Source organism: Physeter macrocephalus, chromosome 14, assembly GCF_002837175.3.
Source record: "Physeter macrocephalus isolate SW-GA chromosome 14, ASM283717v5, whole genome shotgun sequence".
Classification (NCBI taxonomy): domain Eukaryota; kingdom Metazoa; phylum Chordata; class Mammalia; order Artiodactyla; family Physeteridae; genus Physeter; species Physeter macrocephalus.
Window position 1 is genome coordinate 13,186,629 of NC_041227.1, and position 24,117 is coordinate 13,210,745.

The 24,117-nt window shown below is 47.0% G+C and overlaps 1 protein-coding gene across 11 annotated transcripts in view; it reads left to right on the forward strand.

The window, feature by feature from the left end:
- ZMYND8 (zinc finger MYND-type containing 8) overlaps nucleotides 1-24,117 on the forward strand; it is a 92,842-nt gene that overhangs the window by 44,542 nt on the left and 24,183 nt on the right. For 6 of the 11 annotated variants that reach the window (XM_028498394.2, XM_028498392.2, XM_028498395.2 and 3 more), the window contains exons 10-14: nucleotides 2,449-2,589; nucleotides 11,119-11,271; nucleotides 13,938-14,450; nucleotides 19,477-19,860; nucleotides 21,824-22,014. In XM_028498394.2, the coding sequence (XP_028354195.1) occupies nucleotides 2,449-2,589; nucleotides 11,119-11,271; nucleotides 13,938-14,450; nucleotides 19,477-19,860; nucleotides 21,824-22,014 (1,382 nt within the window). The remainder of the gene's footprint in view (nucleotides 1-2,448; nucleotides 2,590-11,118; nucleotides 11,272-13,937; nucleotides 14,451-19,476; nucleotides 19,861-21,823; nucleotides 22,015-24,117) is intronic. The other 5 variants (XM_028498397.2, XM_028498393.2, XM_028498398.2 and 2 more) reach the window with 1 other exon arrangement.

A 24,117-nucleotide genomic window follows, 5' to 3' on the forward strand; every position in this document is an offset into this window, starting at 1 on the left:
ACCCGTCTCCGTGGGAAACGGGCATTCACGTAACACTGTTATTCTTGCCATATCCAAGTGCTGTATTTCAAATTTAAAAAAAATTTAGAACGTGTCTCTTGAACCTTCAATACTTAAGTTTTATTAACAAAGGAAACGTTATATATGTCTATGAAATTGAAGGCTGCTTGTTCCAGTTATTATTTTTTAACTACATGAACATATATATATAAGAAAACTAATGACTCTCCCTGTGTTCTTGGTAAATTCCCTATATGTCTGTGAAATTAAAGGCTTGTTCCAATTATTATTATTTTTTAACTACATGAACATACATATACAGAACTATAAAACTAACGACTCTCCCTGTGTTCTTGGTAAATTCCCTGCAGGCCCACAGCGGGGTAGGGCTCTGCTAGAACACCTGCTGGCCTCTCCTTCTTACTATTGTAACTTGAACTGTTAAACAGGGAAATGTGGACTCTCTTGCTTGAGTTCTCTGTGTGACCCCGCACCTTTGTGTGGTTTTGGTTCCCGCTACCCTTTAGGGTTAGTCTTCATTGTCAAAGTTCCCTGCAGCCCCAAGCAGTGCTTCTGCTAGTATGCTAAGACCCTCCCTGCGAGACCCACTTGCTAGTTTGCTTAAGGGAATACAATTAGAAAGACCCTGGTCTTTAATCCTTTTGGAGGGAATACACTGCACTGATCTTTTCAGCCACTGCAAATCTCTTTTGGAAACAATATAAATGAATGAATAATAATTATAAATCTTAATACTAAAGATTTTATTGGTGATACTTAAATCTTTTGAAACACCTTTATTTTTCTGTTTATCTTTTTATTTATCTTTCTATTTATTTATTGGCTGCGTTGGGTTTTTGTTGCTGCGCGCAGGCTTTCTCTAGTTGTGGCGAGCAGGGGCTGCTCTTCGTTGCGGTGCGCGGGCTTCTCGTTGCAGTGGCTTCTCGTGTTGTAAAGCATGGGCTCTAGGCGCACAGGCTTCAGTGGTTGTGGCACGCGGGCTTCAGTAGTTGTGGCTCACGGGCTCTAGAGCGCACGCTCAGTAGTTGTGGCACATGGGCTTAGTTGCCCCATGGCATGTGGGATCTTCCTGGACCAGGGCTGGAACCCGTGTCCCCTGCATTGGCAGGTGGATTCTTAACCACTGCGCCATCGGGGAAGTCCCATGAGTTAGGCACTTTTATCCTTTTGTATTATATTATCAGTATCCCTCTTTGTAGCTACCAGGAAAGGAGATTCAGAGACATCAGGTCACTTGCCCAAGGTCACACAGCACGTCCACAGAGCTGGGATTTGAACGTCTCTTTTGGCTCCTGATCCATGCTTTTAATCCACTTCTCCCTACATCTAGAGTCTTTCCCCACTCTGTTCCATTAAAAATAGTGTTGGCAGGTCCTGGCGCTGGAGCTGAGGCTAGCTCACGTATGTTGACTGGCTGAGCTGGTGTAGAGTTTAACCCATTGAATCCTCACTCTGAGGATTCCCATTTGGCAGATGAGGAAACCAAGGCAAGAACCCACCAGCGTGTCTAAGCACTTGTGAAGTCCCTGGGATGTCGCGAATCTAACCCCATCACCATCAACAGGTTTCTCGAGGTTTCTTGCACATCCGAGGGGAGCTGGCCATTTGTTTGCCTGTCACACGTTTGTGGTAACGGGACAGCCCAATAATACAGAGCCGTTTCAGCAAAGGGTCAGGATCTAAAAGATCTTTGGGAGGCCCCAGTTGGCCCATCTGAACACTTTGTTTTGTTAAATGGTTTGGTTTTTGTCTTCTCTTCTCCCACCCGGTGGACAGGGCTCAGGGGAGCAGGAATTAGGGAGTTTTAAGGTATTTTTAAAAGACTCGGGCATAGGTACGACTCTATCCTCCTATAAGTTTGAAACCCAGTAAGGAGGGAGGTAATTTACCAACAGCGCCCTCACTCCATCTGTTGTGGAGTTTGGCTTCGTTCAGCATTGCAGGACCTTTGAAATGAGAAGCCTGCGAGCTCCCAAGGGATGGAGCTGGCCCCTAGCAGGTGCAGTGGCTGGGTGAACCGGCCCCTGCGTCTCCCACTAATGGACGACATGCCATTTGTAAGCTTGGCTCCGGTCTCTGCATCTGGACCGAGGCGGGGGCTGGTTTAATCGCTGTTTATTTTGAGATTTACACCCGTGAATGGGCCAAACCAATTTCAGTGGCAGCTTAGCCGATTTGTCTTAGAGCTTTGTGTTTAATAAGAATGACTGGGACAGCCTTCTTCCTTCATGGCTTTAACATCGGGTTAAAGCTCTTTGCTTGAAATAAATAGCCAGCCCTTCCTGCTCCAACCCCCTCTGTGGTGCTCTGGCGGCCTGGTTGAAATCAAATCGAATTTCTGTACTCTCCTCCCTGCCCCACACCTACAAGCTTTATATGTTTCTTTATTTGTAAATCTGTCTTTTAACGAGTAACTTACTTTTTCAGCTTCACCAGCCTCCACCAAGACGGGACAAGCGGGGAGTTTATCCGGTAGCCCGAAACCTTTCTCTCCTCAAGTATCAACACCAATCACGACGAAAACGGACAAGACATCTACCACGGGAAGCATCCTGAATCTTAACCTGGGTCAGTTGGAATTTTGGGAAGCCTCTTTCCATAGCAGCTATGAGTATTTCTGCAAGTTGTAATGTCCTCTTTTGTGTGTGGTTTTTTTTGTTTTTTTTTTTTTTTAAAAAGATTGGTATTTTTATTTTTATTTTTTTTGGCCGCATGGCATGTGGGATCCTAGTTCTCTGACCGGGGATCGAACCTGTGTCCTCTGCGTTGGAAGTGTGGAGTCTTAACCACTGAACCTCCAGGGAAGTTCCTGTGCGTGGTTCTTGAACCCTGAACTCTTTTCTCTGTACAAAATATTGAAAAGGTACAGTGGATGGAGATGAAGACAGATCAATACAAGGAACTAGCAAGGGATTTCCTGGAGCTTGTTGACATGCAAGGCTGTTTTATCTTGAAATACCTTAGGCCAGTGTTTACAACCTTACTTGCCCTGGACCACAGTAACCCAGTTCTTATATTTTAAATACACACATACACACACGGTATATATTGTTTTATGATTCAGTATTTACTTTTCTTATGTATAGTGTGTTCTGACGTATTGTTTTAATTCTTTTCTTCTGTTTTTTTTTTAAATGCTAGTCTTCATCCTTGATGTAGTAGGTTTTTTTTTTTTTTTAAACTCATTGAGTTTCAGTTGGTTCTTTTGAAAGCATTACCTTAGGCCAAAGTCTTTAACAAAAGTTAGCACCAGAAATGCTAAACACCCAACTATGAAGTTATTTTATTAAGTCATTCCGTCATGAGCCCTGATTTTTATTGAGCATCTGTTATGTGCTGTGCACTGTTTTAGACCTGGGGCAGACAGTGGTGAGTGAGGGCCCTGCTCTCTTACACAGCTTGGTTCTAGAGAGGGAGAAATAATAATCAAGCTAAAAAAACTAAGAGAGGTCATGTCATCATGGAAGGTAAAAAGGTATTCATATGATAAGGAGAGAGCTGGGCAGGATGGGGGTGGGAGGAACAAGAGGCAGTGGTTAGAGAAGGCCTCTGAGGAGGTGATTGCCTGGCCAACAATTTGCATGACAAGAAAACCCAGCCATGTCAGTGTTAAGAGGAAGAACAATCTAGAAGGAACAGGAAATTCAAGGCCTTAGGGTCAGGATGAACTTGGTGTGTTGTAGGAATGGCAAGGAAGCCCGGGTGACATGTCCTAGTGGGTGAAGGGGAGATGAAGTCAGAGAACACAGTGACCTCATGGACCTTGGTGTGGGACCATTTGAGCAGAGGAGGGATGTGAACTGACTGGGCATTTTGGAAGGGACGTCTTGGGGTTGTGTTGGGAAGAGCCTGTGTCAGCCATTTTTAATCAGGGGCAGTTCCCCCGACCCCCCAGAGGACACTTAGCAGCGTCCAGAGACATTTTCGGTTGTTACAACCGGGGGGGGGGGGGTGGGCTCTTGCCACTAGCATCTAGTACAGGCCCCCCCCCCACCCCCCACAAAGTTTTACTGGCTTGAGCCTGTGTTGACAGATTTGGTTATGGCGGGAGAAATGGGAGCCAAGAGTTCAGTTTTCGATTCTGTAAGTTTGAGATGCCTGCTAAATTCCTAGGTGGAGAGGTCATGAAGGCAATTGGAGGCGTAAGTCAGGCCAGGTCAGGGCAGGAGGTGTAATTCTGGGAATCTTGATTTATACATGGGATTGGGTTCAAGCAATAGTTCTCATAACTCAGGGAGTGTGGCCTACTCCGGAGGCCTTGAGTATACCGGGTTTCAGGAAGGGAGGGGTGACCACCCGTGTGGAGTGATGCTCCAGCCTGAATCCACAGCCTCTGGTGGTCACTGCCCTCTGGGTTCATCTTGTCCTGAGATGCCATTTTCAGATGGAGAAACAGAGGACTGGAGAGGCGACCCCAGGATCTGGGATTACAGAGCCCAGAGGTGGCCGGGCTGGAGGGAGCCTGTGTTTCCATGGAGGCCGGTGCCTCATTTACCCCGGTCACCAGGTCATGCAGCCCGGAAGTGATGGCACAGTCCGGGTGGTGGCTTGAGGGGCTCCAGCTCAGGTTGGCTGGTGGGAATTCTTCGCTTGAACAAACGGGGACTCATCTGTTCCCCTGGGGAACACTCATTGTTCTCAGTGGTGTGGTTTGCTTTCTCACACCCTCCTCCCACCTCTGCACCCCTGAAAAGAAAGCTGTACAGAGACATTCTCACAGTCATGCTTCCTCTCTGCCAGTCATGCGTGGCAGGAATAGCTCCTTCCGTAAACCAGGCTGTCCTTGGGCATCTGTGTGATGCTCGGGGTTTTTCCATTTGGCTTGACCCCCACGCGTGGGAGTGAAAGGTTTTTTTTCCTGGGGTGTGTATTGGCGGTGGGCACGGCAGAGTACAAGGCTCTCCTGTGTAGAAGCTCCCCACCAGCTCTTAACATTCCTGGGACAAATGCCTCGTTTTGTCAGCGGAGACAAAAGCATAGGGAATGTGGCGTTTTATGGGTAGGAATTTCAGTTACCCGGTGACAAGAGGATCAGATAGGGACTGGTGAAAAGTGCCATGGATGGGTAGAAAAATCAGAAAGTGGAGGGAAATGCTGAATAATTCTCACGGGACTTGATGTCTGGCATCCATGTAACTACTTTGAACAGACAGAAATGAGACAGAGTGCTAGGGATAATAATGACATCATTATATCTAACAAAACAGTGTTTCATTAAAAAAAAAAATAACTGGAAAAGGCAAAATTATAGAGATGGAAAAAAGATCAGTGCTTGCCGGGAGTTGGGGAGGGTTTGACTACACATCACAAAGGGATTCTTCGGTAGATGGAATTGTTCTGCATTCTGTTTGTGCTGGTGGTCCCTCGCATCGATGCAGGGGGTTAAAAGTCATATATTCTCCAAAAAGTGAATTTTACTCTCTGTAGGTTAAAACTTTGAAAAAAATACAGTGACCTTCAAGGTAAGGTAATAACCCCATTGCACAGAGAAGCAAAGTTACCTGCCCAGGATCAACACGTGGTTTGTGGTTGAGTTTGGCCTTTAGACTCGGGCTCGTCTGTTGTGTATCTCGGACTTTTAACTGAGATACGAGAACTGAAATGCTGCAGGACAAGGGCGTGTTTTGATTTTCATGGGCCCTCGCCACTGTGCCTCTTTGTGCCTCTGGGTTAGCCTGCCCAGCTCTAGGGGTCAGGGGTCAGGTGAAGATTTGGATGGACGATTGCATGAAGGACAAAGTGCCTTTCTAAAGGAAGCAGCTCCCACAAGTTGAACCTGTGCTGTCCAACTCTGAATTTTCAAGAAAAAACAGAAATCCAGATTTTTTACGTGAACTCTTCTAGTTTTTAAAAGTTGACCGTCAGTTTCATTAAAAACCTCTATTTGGAATTCCCTGGCAGTCCAGTAGTTGGGACTCTGCGCTTTCACTGCTGAGGGTGCGGGTTCGATCCCTGATAGGGGAACTAAGATCCCGCAAGGTGCAGGATCAAAAATAAAAACCTCTATTTAGGCCAAAGAAGCAAGTACAACCAAAAATACAACCACCAGCCCGTTGGTACTTTACTTTTACGATTTATTTTGCTGCATGACGGAGGGGAAGGCCCTGAACACCAACACACCGGGCCTCATTTGCTGTCTTTGGGCCCCTTCTCTCTGCTCTAAAATAAGGAGCCAAGCTAGGTTCCGGCCCCATTCTGTGCCTCTAGGGCAGTTACAAGTCCTGAATAAGAATGAGTTTATGGCATGGGCGGGGAGAGGGCACCGGAGTGGTTCTTTCCTTCCTCTAGACTCCTGTGTGCTTTCTCTGGGAATCCTCTCTCCTCTTCTCTCGCACACGGTGTTTGCTTTTGGCTCAACAAATGCAGCAGTTGAGTTGTCCTGTTAGTGACAAAAATGTACCTTGATGCTCCGTCAGAGATGCCGACGGTGGAACATTGTCAGACCTGAAGCCTTTCTGCTTGTTTATTCTTCCACTGTTGCTGTTGTCAGGCCTGCTTTCTTTTCTCTGCAGAAAGTGAGACTTTGAGGACGTGGATGCAGGGCTGGGTACCCCGGTTGCCCAGATGTTGAATTGATATTTTTTTAAAAAATAGTGAATGAGGTGGGGAAGGTCTCTGCTTGACTGATGGATAAGAGCATCTGCCAGGGTCTCTCGTCTGAAGGACGTTGCTCCCTTGATGGAGCCGCTGTTTTGTGCCTCCTAGAAGACCATTCATTATAGTCTGCCTACACCTTTTGAATAAAGGAGATTTTTTTTTTTTTTTTTTTTTTTGTGGTACGCGGGCCTCTCACTGTTGTGGCCTCCCCCGTTGCGGAGCACAGGCTCCGGACGCACAGGCTCAGCGGCCATGGCTCACGGGCCCAGCCGCTCCGCGGCATGTGGGATCTTCCCGGACCGGGGCACAAACCCGTGTCCCCTGCATCGGCAGGCGGAATGTCAACCACTGTGCCACCAGGGAAGCCCATTTTTTTTTAAAACTAAAAAAAGAAGTGCTTATAGTTTTCTTTTAAAACATTTTGTTTTGATGGCTGTTCTTCTCACCGCATAGTGGCTTGTCTTCCGTCAGGGCACCATGGGGATGGCTCGGCTGTCCATTAGTGCTTTCTGATTTTTGTGGAGTCACACAATTGAAGAAGAAAAGTTTTGTTTTTATAAGTAATGAATGCACACGGTAAGAGAAATTTCAAAGTACTGAAAGATGTCTAATGAAAAGCCAGTCTACCTGTAACCTCTGATCACCTGTCTCTGTGACCCCCTTATTCACCCCCCGAAAAAGGTGACCACTGTTGGCTCTTTTTTTTGTTTTGTCATCCTCTGACACTGTTGGCTCTTTTTTAGTCTCCTTGGGGAGCTCTTCTAAACATCAGCCTGGGTGATTTGGTCCCCATTTGGCAATGTCTAGACACCTGTTTATTATCCCAACTGGGATATGGGTGCTACTGGCATCTAGTGGGTGGAGGCCAGGGTTGCTGTCAAACATCCTACAGTGCCCAGGACGGCTCCCGGCCCCTACCCCGACCTCCCCAGCCCCCAAAAGAAAGACTTATCCAGCCCCAAATGTCAGCGTTGAGAAGCCCCAAGAACACATATATTTGTATCTGTATTCCCTTCTTTTCTCCCGCACACCAATGCTAATGTCCTTTACTGATTATTTTCCTTTTCCTTAAACAGATGGGCTTTCCATATCACCACATAGAGAGCTCTGCCTCTGTGTTATTTTAGCAGCTGTGTTTTTTTTTCCATTTAAAGGTAAACTAACTTATTTATCCGGGCACCTTATTTGTTGAGTAGTTTTCCATTTTTTGCTGTTGGAAATAGCTGCAGTGAAGACCCTTGTGCCCACGTGGGAGTGGATCCACAGGATACATTCCTAGAAGTGGAACCTGATGGTCAGAGGCCATGTGCTGTTGACATTTGGAGAGATACTGCTAGATTGCCCTCTAAAGGGTGGTTCTGATTCATGCTCCCTCCAGCAATGGAAGATCGTGCCTCTTTTCTCTAGCGCGGGTATTTTTTTTTTTTTAATCCCCGGTTTCCATTTATAGCCTCAGCTGTCTTCATATCAGCTGAAAAGTTCAAAATGTTGGCAGCAAGGGTGGATTCTGCAGATATTCCCGATATAGAAGGGCAGAGGTGGAGGAGTCCTGATAAGCTGCTAGGAGCTAAATGAGAAGGAGAAGCTCTTCTTTTCTCCCTGCGGAGGAGAGTCGAGTTCACACACAGCTGAAAGTTTGAGAACGATAATTACATTTGGCTAAACTCCTAAAAGTCCGCTCCCAGGGACCTGATTATATCTCCCTCCCGGGTTTTCGGTGGTTTCTTCTTAGAATAAACGTTACAGTGGCTCACTGACCCGGGAAACCTTATTTTGTGAAATGAAATGCTTTACCTTCTTTTCATTCCTCTTGATGATGAATATTCAGGCTTCAGGCTGAAGTTAAGAGATTGCATTTACTGTAGACCCACACCGGTATACACGCGTGTGCGCACACACACACACTCGATTATTTTGGTGATGTGTAGATCTATTTTTATGATCCCCGAGGTTTAGGTACACAAGGGTTAAGGCAAATCATGAGGCATTTTCTTTACTCACAGACAAGATTGGTCCAGTACAGGGGCTCACAGCCTTACCTGCCAATTAGAATACCTGGGGAACTTTTGAAGGGCCAATGCTCAGGCCTCCCCCTCGCCAGTGAATTCAGTCTCTGGGGGTGGGGCTGAGGCATCAGGATTTTTTTTTAAAGCTCTGGGCTGGGAGGGGAGCGATCTCAGTGTGCAGCTAAGGTTAGCAGTCACTGGACTAGTACAGGGGCTGGCAAAATTTCCAGCCGGTGGACCAAGTCTGGCCCCCGACTTGTTTTTGTAAATAAAGTTTTATTGGAACACAGCCACATCCATTTATTTAGCACATCATTTTATGGTTGCTTTTGCAGCAGAGCCTATACACCTGCAAAGCCTAATTTAATTTACTCTCCGGCCCTTTATGGAAAAAGTTGGCCAACCCCTGCCTGGTATAGTCAGTTGTGCGTTTCGGTAACTGCTGTATGGAATCTGTTAACCACATGGGAATGTTACTGAGGACAGGGTGTCCTCCTGTCACGTGGGCAGCACTGCCGTCTCCTGCTACCCCCCTTCATGGAAAGTATTTTTGTGAGCTATTTCTTTTCCAACTTTATGCTTGAAAAGGCTGCCTTTTCCCTCCAGAATGCAGTGTGCTTCCTCATTTCTGAGAGCAGAAATGACGAGACGGGCCTCCTGTCTTTCCCCTTCTACTGTCACGTTCGCAGCTCAGGTGTTGAAGTCCGTAAGTCCTGATCATACTGCTGTTTAATTGGATCTTCCCTTTTTTCTTTCTACGTTCCCTGGTCCTTCTCCTCTTCCTCCTTTTTTTTGCTGTTTTTTCCGTTTCACTCTCTCTGTTCTCTTTGTAAGGTGCTTCTCCAGTAAAATTGAATGTATATTCTTCCCCTGTCCGAAATAGTCGTGCATTCAACCGTCCTCCCCGCAAGCATCTTCAGTCCTGGCCTTGATAGGCTCTCTGAAGAGTCCCCGATCAGCACACGCACACACACCAGACAAACACATGCATGCACATGCGCACACACAGGTATGTTTTTTAAGAGCCATTTCTTTAATGACAAGGATGCTGTCCCTGTTTGCTTTGAAAGCTCACTTTTGGTCTCCCTGGTGACGAACTGCTAGTGTGTTTTGGGGACAGGGCCCTTTCTCATCTTACCTCATGGTGATGAATGAAATGGGAGTGATTTGTGGCTCCAGTCACCTATGAGTGAGTTGGGTGGGGCTTTGGGGAGACCTCTGATCCCCTTAAAGGAATCAATCTCTGACATGCGTTGTGAGAGCATGCCTCCCTTCCTAGGTGCAGGGCAGGGTGCGAGGGTCAGGTCTAGTGGGGAGAGTGCAGGCTTTGGAGGGCCCTTGCAGTCCAGCTCTCAGTCTGTATCTCGGTCTCTGTAACAGCCTGGTGGTTTGGGGTGGAGGGTAGCAGGGGGGTGGAGAGAAGTCAGGGAGTAAGCTCACAGCTGGTAGAACCAGCTCACAGGTGGCTTATCTTTGTCCTTGATGGATGCCACATCCTTTCTGACCTGCTTTCTCAGATTGGCCAGGGTAGGGTGGACACCCGCATTCTCTGCTTGAGGGTCTGTTGGAGAGGATGCCAGGGCGAAAGGCAGTCTCTCATTGCTTTCTGAGCCTTTGCAGTCACCACCGTTTTGTGCCCTTTTTATGTTTTGGGGGCCACTAGAGGAGGCAGCAGAGGAGGTGGGGAAGGAATTCAAGAAATGCAAGCTCACGGACCCTTTGGAACCTGGGCCAGTTTGGTCGTGCAAAGAACCCATGGCAGAAGTAGGGGGAGTAGGACCTCTGGGCCTGAGTCGTTAGGCAGAGACCTTTGCCTGGGGTTAGAGTGAAGCAAGAAGACACAGGTTCATATCCAAGGCTAATCTGTTCCCCATTCCTCAGATAGATGCTGTGAGCCAAAGGGAGGTACAGCACACTGGCTGGAGGGTCTGCCTAGTTTGTGTGTTCCCTTTCTTTCTAATTTGAGCTCCAGACTAAGTCGACTAAGAATGAAGATTGAAGTCTCCATGGTAAACAAGGAGCTGGTTCTCCCTCTTATCAATGTGTTCTCTGCGAGGCTCGGCGCCTCTCTCGGATACAAGCCCTCTCTGATCTGGGCCTGGAATTCAAAGCAAACTGGCCAGACTCAGTGTCACTTTATCTGCTGCTGTTGAGATTGAACATACTACTGTAACCTTTGCCTTTGGAGGATCCATAATGATGCTGAGTTTCACAGACAATCAACCTTCTGGCTGGGATTGTGCATTTTCAACATGGAAAGCAACCCAGGCGATGGTTCAGTAGAAACCTGCCAAATGTTCTCTCAGGCTCTTATCTCCAAGTCAGCCCAGGCCATCGGGCAGATGATATCGTTGGGACGAATGACAAAAACGTCTTAGGTTTTTTTTTCCTCCCGGGCTCCTAAGTGTGTTTTTGAGGAGGAAGCTAAGTGATGAGCGTTGTCCGCTATTCCCTCCAGTGCCTGGTCTTACGAGGTTGTGATGGTGTCTTCCAGATCGAAGCAAGGCCGAGATGGATCTGAAGGAGCTGAGTGAGTCGGTCCAGCAGCAGTCGGCCCCTGTGCCTCTCATCTCTCCCAAGCGGCAGATTCGCAGCAGATTCCAGCTAAATCTTGATAAGACGATAGAGAGTTGCAAAGCACAATTAGGTATGTCTCTCGTGCTTACCTCATCATCATCATCATTACTCTTTTCAGGGATACCACCTGGCTGAAATTAAAGCCCCATCCTGGCTGCCTTTTTAGCAGTTGGTTTAACCTTGAGTTGTTTGTTCAACAAAAATAGATTTCTACTCATGGCAGAATATTTCAGATTTGCTGGTTAATTGTTCAGAAGGTCTTTTTGAATTTCTCAGAGTGTATTCTTTATGGCGGCCTGCCAACTCGAGGTGCAGGTTGTAAGAAAGTTTGGAAGCAGAAAGAGCCTCCTGAGCTTGCCTTTGTGCTTCCTCTCTGCTCATGTCAATGTCTCCACTTCAGGGTCAGGTGTATCCCACAAGTGTCCAACACAAACCCTCCCCCTCCAGGCTAGTCCGCTTCCCCCTCGGCACATCCATCCTGCTTCTGTATCTGTTGCCTCCTTTCCTCTTCCCTGTGCTGCTGCTTTCTTACACTGAATCCTGTCCCAAAGACTGAGCTCGGGCATCACCTCTTCCAGGAAGTCTCCCCTGACTGCCCTCCCCATCTGCCCACCTCCTTTGCTACTTTATGTCTCCAAAGCATCAGTGGTTCCTATGTGTGGTGGTATCCCTCCCAAACTAGACTGGAAGCTCCTTGAGGGCAGGGAGGTTGCCTTATAAAGATTTGCCTTCTCCAAGGTGTACTTGGTCTTATACACATAGTAATGCTCTGGAATATTTGTTGAATAGGTAAATAAAGCCAGGAAGGTATTTATAAAGAAGTAGGGGCCGGCTGGGTCTCAGGAGAGAAAGCCAGTCCAAGGTGAGGTTTACATGTCAGTGGTTTCTCTGGACCTTTGGGTGAGAAAAGAGTTATTATAGTTGGGAGTCATCCAGGCTGTCAGAGGAAAGCATTCCTTGCTGGGTTGCCTGTTTGGTTAGGATATTCAGTGACATGGATGAAATTTTGCAGGCCATTTAGACACCCCTCTTGGGTCCTTCCATGCAGCTGGTCTAACTCCTTGGTTTATTATTGTTAATAAGAATTTTAATATTTCCATTTACCGAGGGCTTCCTATGCCACATGCACTGTGCATAGATTGTCCTGGGAGGTCGATACTATTATCAACACCATTTTCAGGTGAAGAAACTGAGGCTCAGAGAGGTAGTTCATTCGTTCAGGGTCACATAGCTAATAAAAGCAGAGGAGCAGGATTTGAATTCATATCCTTTGGGCTCCAGTACCCAAGCTTTTCCTATCACATGTGTGGTCATGCTTGTCCTGGCGTCTGACCATTAGTTAACAGTCGCATAAGCCCTAGGATCCAGAAATGAAACCAGATCTGGGTTTTTGTATTTTGATTCTTTCAGTTTTGATTGAGCCCTGGAGGAAGTGGGTATAATTCACTCATGATCCTGCTGGGCCGTTCATGGCTCTCATCCTTTTAAGAGTTTCCCTTCTATGTGTCTGGGTCAGGATAGTGACCCCACTCGCAATAACCATTGCTCTAGAATGAGGGAAACACAGAGTTGATGGGGATTTCCTCTTTTCAAAATTTTAGGGTGTAGTATTATTTACCTACAGACGGATGACACCCATTATCGGGAACAGGAAACATAAATGGGTTAAATGGAACTATTGTTAGAAATATACTTTTGCCCATTTTTGTCTGTATATGTATGAAACTCCTGCTGTTTTATCTTTTTCCCTTTTGATAGAGACATGGAAATGGATGACTTTCCTCTTGACGCCATTGCATGTAGAAAAAAGATGCAAACATAATGACAGTTGACTCTGCCTCAGTTCAGGGAGCAAGATGGGGACCGGGCAGCTGGGTCACCTGTAGACAGTGCTCCCCCACCTAAAGGGGCCAGTGGTTCTCAGCCCCAGCGAGCCTTGCAGGCCTGTGACCCAGAGAGGCCAGATCTTCTGCTGTTTCAGCACAAGCCCGCCATCTTGATTTCTGTGAAATTTCCTGATTTGTGAATTGGCCAGCAAGTTCTAAGTTCAAAAAAAAAAAAAGAAAGCCAACAAATTACAAAATACCCAAAAGCATTGGGTTAAACCATTGCTTCCTAAGTAACACGTCTGCTCACCAGATGTGGCTCATGGGCTCTGAGTTTGCAACCTCCGCTTTAAGGCTTTGGTTTATTTCTTTGAGCCCTGGACACAAAGGGTAAGGGACTTTAATGCTTTGGGAATTTGTGGGAAGAGTGTTGGTGGCGAGTCAGGAGCCCAGCAGGGTTCTGGCCTCGCTTCTCTGTCTTGGTTTTCTTTGTGTCCTAGAACAAGTGATTTCTCTGGGTCTCTATTTTCTAATCTGTAAAATGGATCAGTTTTAACAGCACAGGTCTGGCATTCCTTCCCTTCCATCCCTCCTATTGTCAGTGTCCCAGTGAGTTATCCATAATGCAAAGATTGAGCTCTGGATAAATTCGAAATTCATGTTGTTTGGTCCCATGTCATCTTTGAATGTCAATAACTGAAACCCTTTGCAGACAAGTTCCATTTGTCAGCTGTCGTCAGCTGCAGCTTGAGCGCACTGCTAACCCCACCAGGCCAGTGTGATGCGATTTGAAATGTTTTTTTTGTTTTTTTTTATTCCAGCGTTGGGCGTGGAAAGTGTTTGTGATTTTTTTGGTCCTGCTCTTTATTTTGTGAGTACGCCACATGCTGGGTTTTCTTTTTGAATTTAGGCATAAATGAAATCTCAGAAGATGTTTATACGGCTGTAGAACACAGCGATTCGGAGGATTCCGAGAAGTCAGATAGTAGCGGTAGTGACTCTATCAGTGATGAGGAGCAAAGGTCTAAGAATGAGCCGGAAGATGCTGAAGACAAAGAGGATGCTCGGATGGACAAAGAGCCATCTGCTGTCAAAAAAAAGCCCAAATTGTCAAACCCCATGGAGACAAAAGAGGAGCTGAAAGTCAGCACGTCGCCAGCCAGCGAGAAAGCAGACCCAGGCTTGGTCAAGGAGAAGACTAGCCCTCAGCCCGAGAAGGACTTTTCAGACAAAGCAAAACCCTTGCCTCATCCCACAAAGGATAAGCTGAAGGGAAAAGATGAGACGGATTCCCCAACAGTGCATTTGGGCCTGGACTCCGATTCAGAGAGCGAACTTGTCATAGATTTAGGAGAAGACCATTCTGGGCGGGAGGGTCGAAAAAATAAGAAGGAACCCAAAGAACCGTCTCCCAAGCAGGAGGGTAAGTGATTTTACCCATTTCTGGTTTCTTGATTTGGTTTTAGAATGCCACCTTGCAGTTTGTGTTATCTCAAGTCAGGTGACCCTCTCACATCACAAAGGGTGGCATAGCAAAGCTTGGAGTGGCTCCAGGTCACCTAGCTAGTTACTGAGCTGGACCAGGACTTAAGCCTGCCCACCTTTTACCTGCTCTGTACCCAATGTGGCTGATTTTGAGCACAGAAAAATAAGTCTCTTAGAAAGTAGTTGCTTCTAGCTGTTAAGTCATTTTTAGCCTAAGCAGCTTCTTTTCCAGTAGCCTCACTCATTTCCCTAAAGTGTTTGTCAACATTTAAACATTTGACAAGGCTGAAATTGTTACAAGTGTTCAGTTGGAAGATCTTGATAAGTTTAGCCTCCCTTACCTCCCCCCTCCCCTCACGTTGCCCAGCCATCTCAAAGTGCATTTCCTTACTAGAATACAAGACCATTTGGGTAGGTGGCACCAGAACGCTGAGTTCTTGAGCCACTAGAAATCAAAGGGGCATTGTATGATGCCTGCCTGTGTTGGTGTTCCACCATATTTGCGATTAACTGACATGGGCCCAGGGTTTCTCAACCTTGGCACTGTTGACATTTTGTGCTGGATAATTCTTTGTCCTGTGCACTGGAGGATGTTTGGCAGCATCTCTGGCCTCTTCTTACTGGATGCTGGTAGCACTTGCCCAGTGGTGGCCATCAAAAATGTCTTGACATGGCCGGATGTCCCCTCGGGGGCAAAATCTCCCCCAGTTGAGAACCCCCACTGCCTGAGCTCAGCAGTTCTCCCTTTGTCGCCGAACCAGCAGTGGCTGCCCTCAAACCTGCTGCAGCCCAGGCATGTTGGCAAACCCTCCAGCAGGAACCTGGGAATGATTTGAAGGATGTCCCTCCCATTGAAGAAGCAGTCAGCACATTTTTCAACTGGTTTGGCAAGTGGGTGGTGAGGGGATTCCCACATGCCTGAGAAAGATAATGAGGAATTAATTAAGGGCCAGGAGAAACATGGCCCAAGGAGAAATTAGAGCTTGTAGCGGTAAAACCGCCTGGACTTCCGTGAGTTACTTAAGGGGATAGCCAGGTTTAATTTTTGACTATGCTAAACTTCTGACAGGAGCTAACTTCTGAGTTCTGTGTCCCCTGGGGATTTCTTAGTCTGACTTCCTAAAGCAAGAGGGGGATGGGCTTTGAGAATCTTTCCTCTGTGTTTGTATCAATGTGACCTGTTCTGGAACCTCAATTCCTGCAGTTCATCAAAAAGAGGATGGAATGTCTCTCAATGGTACAAGGGAGGAAGAGAGAGAGAGGCAGTTGGGTGGGACAGGAAGGATGGCCCACCTCACCATCCTTTAGAATTATGAATGGCATCTGAAAAATCCGATTCTTTTGTGGATTGGGGTTTGAGGGACCACCTCGGGTGTTGCAGAAAACAATAGGAGTAGCATTTATTCCACGAGGTTGTGGGAATATTGGGGCACAGATGGCAATGTACCTGTGAATGATACATTTATGCTATTCCTCTCTTTCTGGAGTAGATCTTTTGATTGGTTGTGGTTTTTTGCCCCTTCCAGAAAGAATTTGTGACAGATTGATAAGATACGAAATGAAAATCAAGAAATCAGTGTAAAAGATGAAGGTAGAATAGTGAGAGGTCTGGGGAAATTTGTATACAAAAATACATACTGTTCCAGCCTTCAGAGTTAGCAAAGTTGGGCTTCTGTTTTGACTCTGAGCTCCCTGGTAGTCAAAGCAAAAAGGGAAACGTGAGTCCCCTAAAAGATCTCATGTTTTCCTCCAAAATAAAAAGCATTCCAGTTGATTAAATGAAAGTGAGCTCTTCCTCCCTTTGGTATCTGCAGGAAGTTTCTCCAGGAGTCCCCGAGTGTGTGGTGGACTTTTAAGCTGAAGATGTCTCTGAAACATAATTCAGAGCGGCTTCCCAGGGGTTGGGGCAACACTGCCTAGTCTGAAATCCAGAGCCCCCTGATGGTGGTTTGGGTCTTGAAGAATCAGCTTTGTGTCAGACTCTGCAGTTGAGCATCTTTTCAGTGATGTACTTTCACTTATGAGTTTATTAAGTGAAGGGCGTTTTGGAGAGTGCTTAGTGACCTCCAACTGACCTTCAGTTAGGAATGCGGCTTATGCACAGAATATGAATCCTCAGATAGCAAAATGGCTTTTCTAGCTGGTGCTCTCAGAACAGAGGCCAAGGGAGCTCGCTTAACAGCCTTTACTACGCTTACCCTGTAACATCAGTCATTTCCATCCTTCTCTTAAAAGTCGTTTTTTAAGGTACAAGACCGTGACCAAAGTCAGGAATAAGTAGGTTAGTTTGATGGGGCCGCTTTTGGAGTGTTGGCCTTTAAGAAATTCACCCTTTAAAAAAAAAATATATATATATATTTTTTTTAATTTATTTTTTAATTTTTTAATTTTTGGCTGCACTGGATCTTCTTTGCAGTGTGCAGGCTTCTCATTGCTATGGCTTCTCTTGTTGCAGAGCACGGGCTGTAGGCACGCGGGCTTCAGTAGTTGTGGCTCGCGCGCTGCCGAGCATAGGCTCGGTAGTTGTGGTGCGCGGGCCTAGGTGCTCCGCAGCATGTGGGATCTTCCCGGACCAGGAATCGAACCCGTGTCCCCGCATTGGCAGGCGGATTCTTAACCACTGCGCCACCAGGGAAGCCCGAAATTCACCCTTTTTGAGGCTACAGGTGATTATACACTCCCAATTTCTAGGACAAATGGAATTTTCCATGGCCTTTACCCCGCCTCCATAAACCATCAGAATCCTCTAGAAATTAAAATGTTTTAGTGTCTAAATGAAAACCCACCCCCCAAGAGTGCTTCGAGCCTGGAAACTTTTCAGATTGCGCACTCCTGTTTTTTTTATTTGGGAAAGAGCTCCAGCCATGACTCATGCAGATTGGTTACCCATCTGCAAAGCCAGCTGTTTGCTTTTGCAAGACAGGAGAGAGAAAAGGACCTTTTTGCGGTTGCCCTTTGCCCAAGGAGGGACCAGGCTAGTTAATCAACCAGGACAATATATTTTTTGGTCACATGGCAGAAAAGGGAGGCATTAAAGTTGCTTCTGCAGGTTAGAAGCCCTGCCTGGGGGGACCCTCCCAGTGTGGGGCTTTTAGAAGGGCCAAGTTCAAAGCCACCTCTGCCCCCTGGAAGGGGCAGGGGCTATATCTGGTATCTGGCAGGTCATCCTGGGGAAGGATGGGGGCTCCTCACTGCAGGTAGAGCTCTTCTCCCAGCCCACCCTGTGTTCTTGCCCATGAACTTGGCTGGACTCTTCCCCAGAGGAGCAGGAGGGCCAGCCAGGTGTGATAACCACGAAGAAGACAACCCCCACCCCCACCCCCCCGCCGAGTCAGAAAACTCAGCCTTCTTTTCCTCTCACACTCCTTGGTTTCCCCAAACCCACAGTTTACTGAAAATCCCCCCTAGAATAATCAAGCCCATGCCTTTCCTGGGTGATAGAAATCTAAAAAAGACAGGTGTAATCCTTATTAAAAAGAGTTTGATGTCAAGGCACATTGTCAAGATCAAAGGTGCTGATTTGCACCCGTGTTTTGTGTGTGAACCCCAGGGAATCCTCTCTGGGGGCAGGTTCACCTCTTCAGTGCCAGGGGCTGCTGCAGTGATTACTGACCACCCCTCTTTTACAGATGAGCACCCACGAGGTCACACCCCCTTCTACGCTGCTCAGTGCTTTTGGCTCTAACCTGCCTTCCGGCCACCCCTTCTCACTGCCTGCCCTCACTTACCAAAATGCTGCCTATTCCTGAACATGTCTTGGCTAAAGCTGTTCCCCTCCAAATTCTCCCTGCTGCCTGTTGAAATCCTACCCTCCACTCCCATAGCCCAGCTCCTCCCAGGAGACATATTCTGAAAGGCAGCTTTTTTCAAACTTGAGTCACTTGCATTCATTATTTTTGCCATTCCTAAGTCCTGCCTGTATAATTACTGACTTAATATTTTTATCTGAAACAACAGCTCTTTAAAAAAAAAATTAAACTCAATTTTAGACTTAAACTTGACCACCACACAATAGGTAAAACAGTATTGTGTGCTCTACGTAAAAGATGCGACAGGAATAACTACGATCCAAACAACAGCAAGGCTTCTAAATTCTAGATAAATACCATTGTGCTGAGGAAGGTTCTGTCCTTGGGGTGGAATTCCCTTTAGTGTTAGGTGTCAAGGCTACCAGGACCACACGGAGACTGTTCTGAAGGGAATCAGAAGAGATTAAAGAAGATACTCTTCTTTCTGGGTCATTTATTGTTATTCAGTGCTTTGGCCTGTGGGAAGCCATCTGGTTCTTTGGGGTGCATGCTTCTTAGGTTCCCTGGCCAAAGAAAGCATTTCTCTTAATCTCCGGATTGACTTTGGCTGGGTCTTTCTCAAAGTGCTTACCCAACTTTAACTTTGTAAACCAAGATACTTGCAGTGATTCTGTTCATCCACTGCGTCGTCTACTAGTAGGTGAGCAACTTGAGGGCAGGGGCTGGGTCAGGTTGGCCTCAGTCCCCCAGACACCTTGACATACATCTCAGATGTGGGCAAGTGTATGGAACACAAGGGGGCTGATATTTTTTTTTTTTTTTTTTTTTTTTTTTTGCGGTACGCGGGCCTCTCACTGCTGTGGCCTCTACCGTTGCGGAGCACAGGCTCCGGACACGCAGGCTCAGCGGCCATGGCTCACGGGCCCAGCCGCTCCACGGCATGTGGGATCCTCCCAGACCGGGGCACGAACCCGTGTCCCCTGCATCGGCAGGTGGACTCCCAACCACTGCACCACCAGGGAATCCCAGGGGCTGCTATTTTAAGATACAGCATGCTGCAGAAGTGGCCTGAGCGTATTGTATAAGTGCCCATTCACTGGGGGTCTTTGGCATGCTAGCCTCTGATGGTCACCCAGAACTTGGTGGTGTAGAGACCCTGCAGGCCAGCCTGAGTCAAATCCACTTTCTGTTTGTTTTTTCATGCATTGGCTTTAGTTGTAGGTAAAGCTCCACCATCCACGACGGCGGGCAGCCAGTCTCCCCCCGAAACGCCGGTCCTCACCCGCTCTTCTGCCCAAACTCCCACGGCTGGTGTCACGGCCACCACCAGCACCACATCCACGGTCACGGCCCCGGCCGCCGCTGCCACAGGAAGCCCAGTGAAAAAGCAGAGGCCGCTTTTACCGAAGGAGACTGCCCCGGCCGTGCAGCGGGTCGTGTGGAACTCCTCAAGTAAGTTTCAAACGTCCTCCCAAAAGTGGCACATGCAGAAGATGCAGCGCCAGCAACAGCAGCAAAACCAGCAGCAAAACCAGCAGCAAAACCAGCAGCCTCAGTCTTCCCAGGGGACGAGATATCAGACCAGACAGGCCGTGAAAGGTACCGAGCCTCCCCTTCTGCTCTCCGTGGCGCCCGGTCCCTTTTTGGCCACATGGACAGGAGAAAAATAATCGTTTTATTTTTTCAGTTCCCCTTGGTTTCCTGGCTACTGTATCCTGGAGGCCTCACACATTCCATTTGGCATTATTTTTAAAAATTGTTTTCCAACTTTTGTACTTTTCTTTTTTCTTTTTTTTCTCATTTTATAAATACATGCATATGTTCTTAGAAAGGGGTGAAATAGACACAAAAATCTGTTGTCTTGATTGATTTGCCATTTCATTCTCCACCCTTTCTCAGAGGTCACTGTTAACTGTAAGATCTTTTTTATGCATGTATGCATATATATTTATGTATATATGTGACTTCATAAAAATATTACTTTTTTTTCTTTTTTCTTTTTTAAAACATAAAAATGGTACCATACTTGCTTTTTTCCGTGCCCCCCCCCCCCCCCCCCCCCCCCCCTTTTTGTTCTGTCCATGTCAGTACATATAGCTCTACCTTATTCTTTAGCATGTTTTGGAGGTCTGTCCATGTCAGTACATATAGCTCTACCTTATTCTTTTGGACTGCTGCATAGTATTCCACAGTTTATTTAAAGTATTCCCCTACTTATGGACATACAAGTTGCTTCCAGTTTTTTTCCTGTTGTAAGCAGTGCTGCAATGAATACCTTTGTTTAAGTTTCCTTGTGCACATCCATGAACCCCTGGACATTGTTTTGGAAAGAGTACAGTGTGAGAAGTTGGTAGCAAAGGTTACCTTAATAACTAGCGATTAGCCTCACACACAAGAAGAGCCAGCATCAAGAACCAGTTGCTGAAGTGCGGAATCATAACTCCCGGCAGGAGGCTCCATCTGGAGCTGATGGAAAGCTGAACCATCCGATGGGTACCAGTTGGCCCAGCTCTTGTGAGCACTGATGTAGAATCTTGTTCCCCTGGGAAACCTGCATCGAGATCCTTGAAGGTTGGGCTCCTTGACTGAAACTCTCACATACTGAGTGCACCCTTGTGAGTAGGGCTATTTAAGAGTCGCAGCAGGATGTCGGGTTGAAGAGTAGCCAGATCTTGAATTGGCCCCCATTGAAACCCTTCAAAGATTGAGGGGAGGGCGGACTGAAAGGTTGGACATGCAGCATTGGAGTACAGCTGGATTGATCTCGCTGTTTGCAGAGTCGTTGGGCAGAACCGAGTCTAGGATATTTCATGTTGGGGTGACCAGTTCCGGTCTCCTGAATTCATACCCCTTAAGCATAGTGAGCCTTCCCCAGGGGAATTTAGGTGCTGGCAGGAAGGAGCTCATTGATGGTGTGATTCTTAAATCCCAGGTTGTCTTGTCAAAGATAAGCAAAGCTGGCCACTAGTTAAAGTAGTAAAGATAGATTTTAATCAGCTCTATACTATTGCAATAGGGCAAAAAGTCCAGCGTGAACTGAACATGTACATAGGGGACTGGGCGTTTTAAAGGGAGAATTCGGGAATAGGGAGGGGGGTGGGCGGAGGCTCTGAAGAGTCAGAAAGTGAAAATTTATGTAAAGTGGGAAGGGGGTGTTGGTCCATTTGAAACATCTGGGTTTGCAAACTGGTACCTATTGAAGGTAGGCTCCGACCCTCCCACAGAGACTGGGAGATCATTAGGTGTTGGCTGGAATATACAGTCAGTTCATTCGGCAGCCTTGAGTTTTCTCAGGCGGAGACCTTAAGGGGGCAAGGGTCATCCTAGGGATGCAGCCTTGAGCTGTTAGAAACTGTATTCGTCTTTATAGACCAAGGTGGAAGCCTCGTTGAGAAAGGGCTCAGAGGAGCCTGGCTAGGGTTTGGCCAAGGAGAGAATCTTTGTCGCTTGAAAGTAGAGAAACTCGCAGGGTGTTGGTCAGAGGCTCTGCTCCCCACCACAGGTTCCTACTGGGATGGCCTTCCCGCGGCAGTGGGGTGACCAGGACCCTTTGCTTTCCTAGCTGTCCAGCAGAAGGAGATCACGCAGAGCCCGTCCACCTCCACCATCACCCTGGTGACTAGCACCCAGTCGTCGCCCCTGGTCACCAGCTCGGGGTCCACGAGCACCCTCGCCTCTTCAGTAAGCGCAGACCTGCCCATCGCCACCGCCTCAGCCGACGTTGCCGCGGACATCGCCAAGTACACTAGCAAAGTGAGTGCCAGCGGGGCGTGGGAGGATCAGCTTCCCAACAGGAACCACTTGGGTCACAACCTTGCAGGTTTTAGAGGGTGCTCGGGAGGGAAGGCCCTGCTTCTACTGAGGATCTCTAAGACCAAACTCTTCCATTTGGGGCTGACGTGGGGTGTAAGCAGAGAAATACAGAAAGGACTGACCCTTCCTCTGAGAGGGCTTAGATTCTAAGAGGAAAATGACATAGAATCGAAATGACCCTTCAGCATTCAAGTCGCTCATTAGGAACAGATTTTCCTTAAGCTGCTGAAACAGATGACTGTCCTTCAGTTCAAAACCGACCAAGGGGTTAGTTTGCATTTAGAAGCCGTGTGGGGCAAAAGTGACAGAGGCTTAAACACGAGACTTGCAAGGTTCCATGCCTGCACTTAGATCTTTCCAGCAACCAAGGTGGACCGGGGAGTGATGGATTCCCTCCCGGACTCACGCACACTCTTGGCACATTCCTCGTCGAGCAGTATGGTAAGCAGGCTCGCCTGCTCTCTGTTCACTCATGGGCACCCTCTCGGTGCAGGCTCTTTCTTCTTTCTCTCTCTCCTTTTTTTTTTTTTTTTTGCGGTACGCGGGCCTCTCACTGTTGTGCCCTCTCTCGTTGCGGAGCACAGGCTCCGGACGCGCAGGCTCAGCGGCCATGGCTCATGGGCCCAGCCGCTCCACAGCACGTGGGATCTTCCTGGACTGGGGCATGAACCCGTGTCCCCTGCATCAGCAGGCGGACTCTCAACCACTGCGCCACCAGGGAAGCCCTCTCTCTCTCTCTTTTAAAGTTTATTTTATTGAGGTATACTTGATTTACAATGTTGTGTTAATTTCTACTCTATAGCAAAGTGATTCAGTTATACGTATATTTATATTCTTTTCCATTATGGTTTATCACAGGATATTGATTATAGTTCCCTGTGCTATACAGTAAGACCTTGTTGTTTATTCTATATATTTATAATAGTTTGCATCTGCTAATCCCAAACTCTATTCCTTCCCTACTCCCTCTCTCCTCTTTTAATTTGCCAAGTGCTTTTATGCTTACCATTGAATTCAGGCGAATAAAAAGCCTGTAGCTCTCGGACTTCCCTGGCAGTCCAGTGGTTAAGACTCTGCACTTCCACTGCAGGCCGTGTGGGTTCGATCCCTTGTTGGGGAGCTGAGATCCCTCATACCGCACCGTGCAGCCAAAAAGTAGGGGGAAGAAAAAAGGCTTCAGCTCTCCTTGCTGTCAAATGGGAGTGCTCTGGAGTGATGTGCAGGTTCATGTCAGTAGACCACCTGGTAGTAAGAATAACCACCAGAAAGGCAGCTCCCTGGGAACAGGGTTTTGTCTGTTCTGCTCATTGCTGGGGCTTAGAACAGTGCCTGGCACACAGCAGATGCTTGATATATAGTCGTCGAATGAAAGCATGTTGCTGCCTAACTAATTCTCATTATTGGGCTTCTTATTATCATTAACTCTTTATTATTATTAGTTATCCATTTTATACATATTAGTGTATACATGTCAATCCCAATCTCCCAGTTCATCACCCCCCCAACCCCCCACCACTTTCCCCCCTTGGTGTCCATACGTTTGTTCTCTACATCTGTGTCTCAATTTCTGCCCTGCAAACCGGTTCATCTGTACCATTTTTCTAGGTTCCACATATATGTGTTAATATACGACATTTGTTTTTCTCTTTCTGACTTACTTCACCCTGTATGACAGTCTCTAGATCCATCCACGTCTCTACAAATGACTCAGTTTGGTTCCTTTTTATGGCTGAGGAATATTCCATTGTACCACATCTTCTTTATCCATTCGTCTGTCGATGGGCATTTAGGTTGCTTCCATGACCTAGCTATTGTAAATAGTGCTGCAATGAACATTGGGGTGCACGTGTCTTTTTGAATTATGGTTTTCTCTGGGTATATATACCCAGTAGTGGGATTGCTGGGTCATATGGTAATGGTAATTCTATTTTTATTTTTTTAAGTAACCTTCATACTGTTTTCCATAGTGGCTGTATCAATTTACATTCCCACCAACAGTGCAAGAGGGTTCCCTTTTCTCCACACCCTCCCTCTCCAGCATTT